The 2172-nt window shown below is 42.2% G+C and overlaps 1 protein-coding gene across 37 annotated transcripts in view; it reads left to right on the top strand.

Moving 5' to 3' along the window:
* The window catches only part of nfasca (neurofascin homolog (chicken) a), a 106068-nt gene that overhangs the window by 71487 nt on the left and 32409 nt on the right, over positions 1-2172 (top strand). For all 37 annotated transcript variants that reach the window (XR_533796.2, XR_533797.2, XR_533795.2 and 34 more), the window contains 3 exons: positions 811-995; positions 1078-1209; positions 1848-2000. Coding sequence is in view for 33 of the 37 variants with exons in the window: in XM_008410279.2 (XP_008408501.1) it covers positions 811-995; positions 1078-1209; positions 1848-2000 (470 nt within the window). In the remaining 4 variants the exon portion in view is untranslated. The remainder of the gene's footprint in view (positions 1-810; positions 996-1077; positions 1210-1847; positions 2001-2172) is intronic.

The raw sequence follows: 2172 nt of genomic DNA, 5'->3' as shown, positions 1-2172 counted from the left end.
ATACATACATACATACATACATACATACATACATACATACATACATACATACATACATACATACATACATACATACATACATACATACATACATATTAAAAGAAAACTTCTATAATTCAAATGCTATTAAAACTGCAATATGTAACTTTCTTTAAAGAAAGATGTTTTTTTACTACTGTAAATCTGTCGCCATGTGAAAAGATCTGAAGATCTGTCTGAAGAAATTCACCTAACCAAAATCACCCAATCAGAGCCAGGAGGCGAGTCTTAGCGCTGTAAATTAACCTCACGTACTCGCTGCTCAATGTGCTAATGGTGGTGAAACTACTTACCGTCACAGGAAAACTGTTTATCCACCGTCATAGGGTGGCCATGCTAACTAGCCTTGGCATTTGTTGAAGGGTATGCTAGCTGCAGCGAAGCAGAGAGCATGGAAGGGAAGGAGGAGGTGAGCAGCACCACAAAGAGTGGTGATTGACAGCACTAAGACCCTCCTCCTGGTTGTGATTCTTTGTTTCTAGTTAGCACTGGGAGAAAGCAAAGGAACTCCTTTTTTTTTTTTTACGAATTATCATACCAAAACTGATCAAAAATGTCATGACATAGTGTCAATTGTAATATATATGTAAATATATACGTATATAATATATATATGAGAGAGAGAGAGAGAGAAAGAGAGAGAGAGAGAGATATCTTGGTTTTCTTCAGGGAGATACTTTGTTTCTTCTTGCTGTATTAGATGTAATCCAACCAACAGAGTTATTACGTCAAAGTTTTACACATGTCTCTCTCCGCCCATTTTCCTCGCAGTCCGACTCCCTCCATCAAGTGGTTTAAGAGGGGGGGAGACCTGCCAGCACTAAAGGTGAAGTTTGAGAATTTCAATAAGACTCTGAAAATTCTCAGTGTGTCAGAGGAGGATGCTGGGGAGTATGTCTGCATGGCAGACAACCGTCTGGGCAGCATACGCCATTCCATCGATGTCCAAGTTAAAGGTGAGGACGAGACAGTGCTTGTTGTAACAACATGAAGGAACCTGTGTTATTAGGCTAAACTGGCTCCTTTTTGCCCCCACAGCTGCTCCTTACTGGTTAGACAAACCCACAAACCTGGTGCTGGCCCCAGAGGAAAATGGCCGCTTGGTGTGTCGAGCCAATGGCAACCCTAAGCCCAACATCCAGTGGCTTATGAACGGCGAGCCAATAAACAGTATGGCTTCTTTTTTGACTCGTTTTGTTTTACCCATAGCTCCTTGTTGCTTTTGTTAAATTTGGGGCAAATGCACTTTCAACGATTAGTTTAATCCGTCTTGAGAAGAGCCACATTTAACTATACAGGATCATTTTTGTGTGATGTATCCAAGTGACCTGATCACTACGTTAGACATTTAAGGAGATGCAGTAAAGCAGTGGTCCCCAAACTACGACCTGCGGGCCGCCTCCACATTTGGTCCGGCCCCCTGAACAATACCAGAGACCATTCAGATCATATACCAGATTTTTCTTCAACCACCAAGGGGCTCTTTAGCAGGAAGTGTGTCCTGTAAACTGTGGGTGTTTTGTTTTGCATGGCACATTGCTGCCATCCGTTGGACTTTTAGGGAACTGCTCGACTTTTATGTTATTTAATCAGTACGGTTGCCTGTAAGTAGCAGCTTATACTTCAAAACGAGCCTTTATGTTAACATATGAGGAATTCATATGTTAAAGTTACTTTCCCTCAATGGAATATATACTAGTCAATCCCAGTGACCGTTTCACTAACAGTTTTTGCCCATGTGCTTTCTGGGTAAAAATCAATCGAGAAACGCGCTGCTTCATTTTCTCCTTATGTTTCTCTTTTTCTAGAGATCACAGAAACTCCAACAAGCGCAAACAGAGAAGTTCTAGGTGACACCATTCTGTTCCGCGGGGTGCAGATCGGAAGCAGTGCAGTCTACCAGTGCAACGCCTCCAACCAGCACGGCTACCTGCTGGCCAACGCCTTCGTCAGTGTTCTCGGTGAGACGCGGAAAGCGGGGCGGCCATGTTTAGACAGAGTAGTTTAGGCAGATTAGGGGGAAATGAAATTAGCTGAACTGAAGGTGAACCGTGTTTGAAAACAGTGTAAAAATGTAGGTCAAAAACAGAATAAGTTAAAGGAATTAGTTTAGCAGTTTGTAAAGCTATACAT

The sequence above is a fragment of the Poecilia reticulata genome, linkage group LG5 (assembly GCF_000633615.1).
Source record: "Poecilia reticulata strain Guanapo linkage group LG5, Guppy_female_1.0+MT, whole genome shotgun sequence".
Classification (NCBI taxonomy): Eukaryota; Metazoa; Chordata; class Actinopteri; order Cyprinodontiformes; family Poeciliidae; genus Poecilia; species Poecilia reticulata.
Note: the sequence above shows the minus strand (reverse complement) of the source record. Positions and strands in the feature narration are given on the sequence as shown.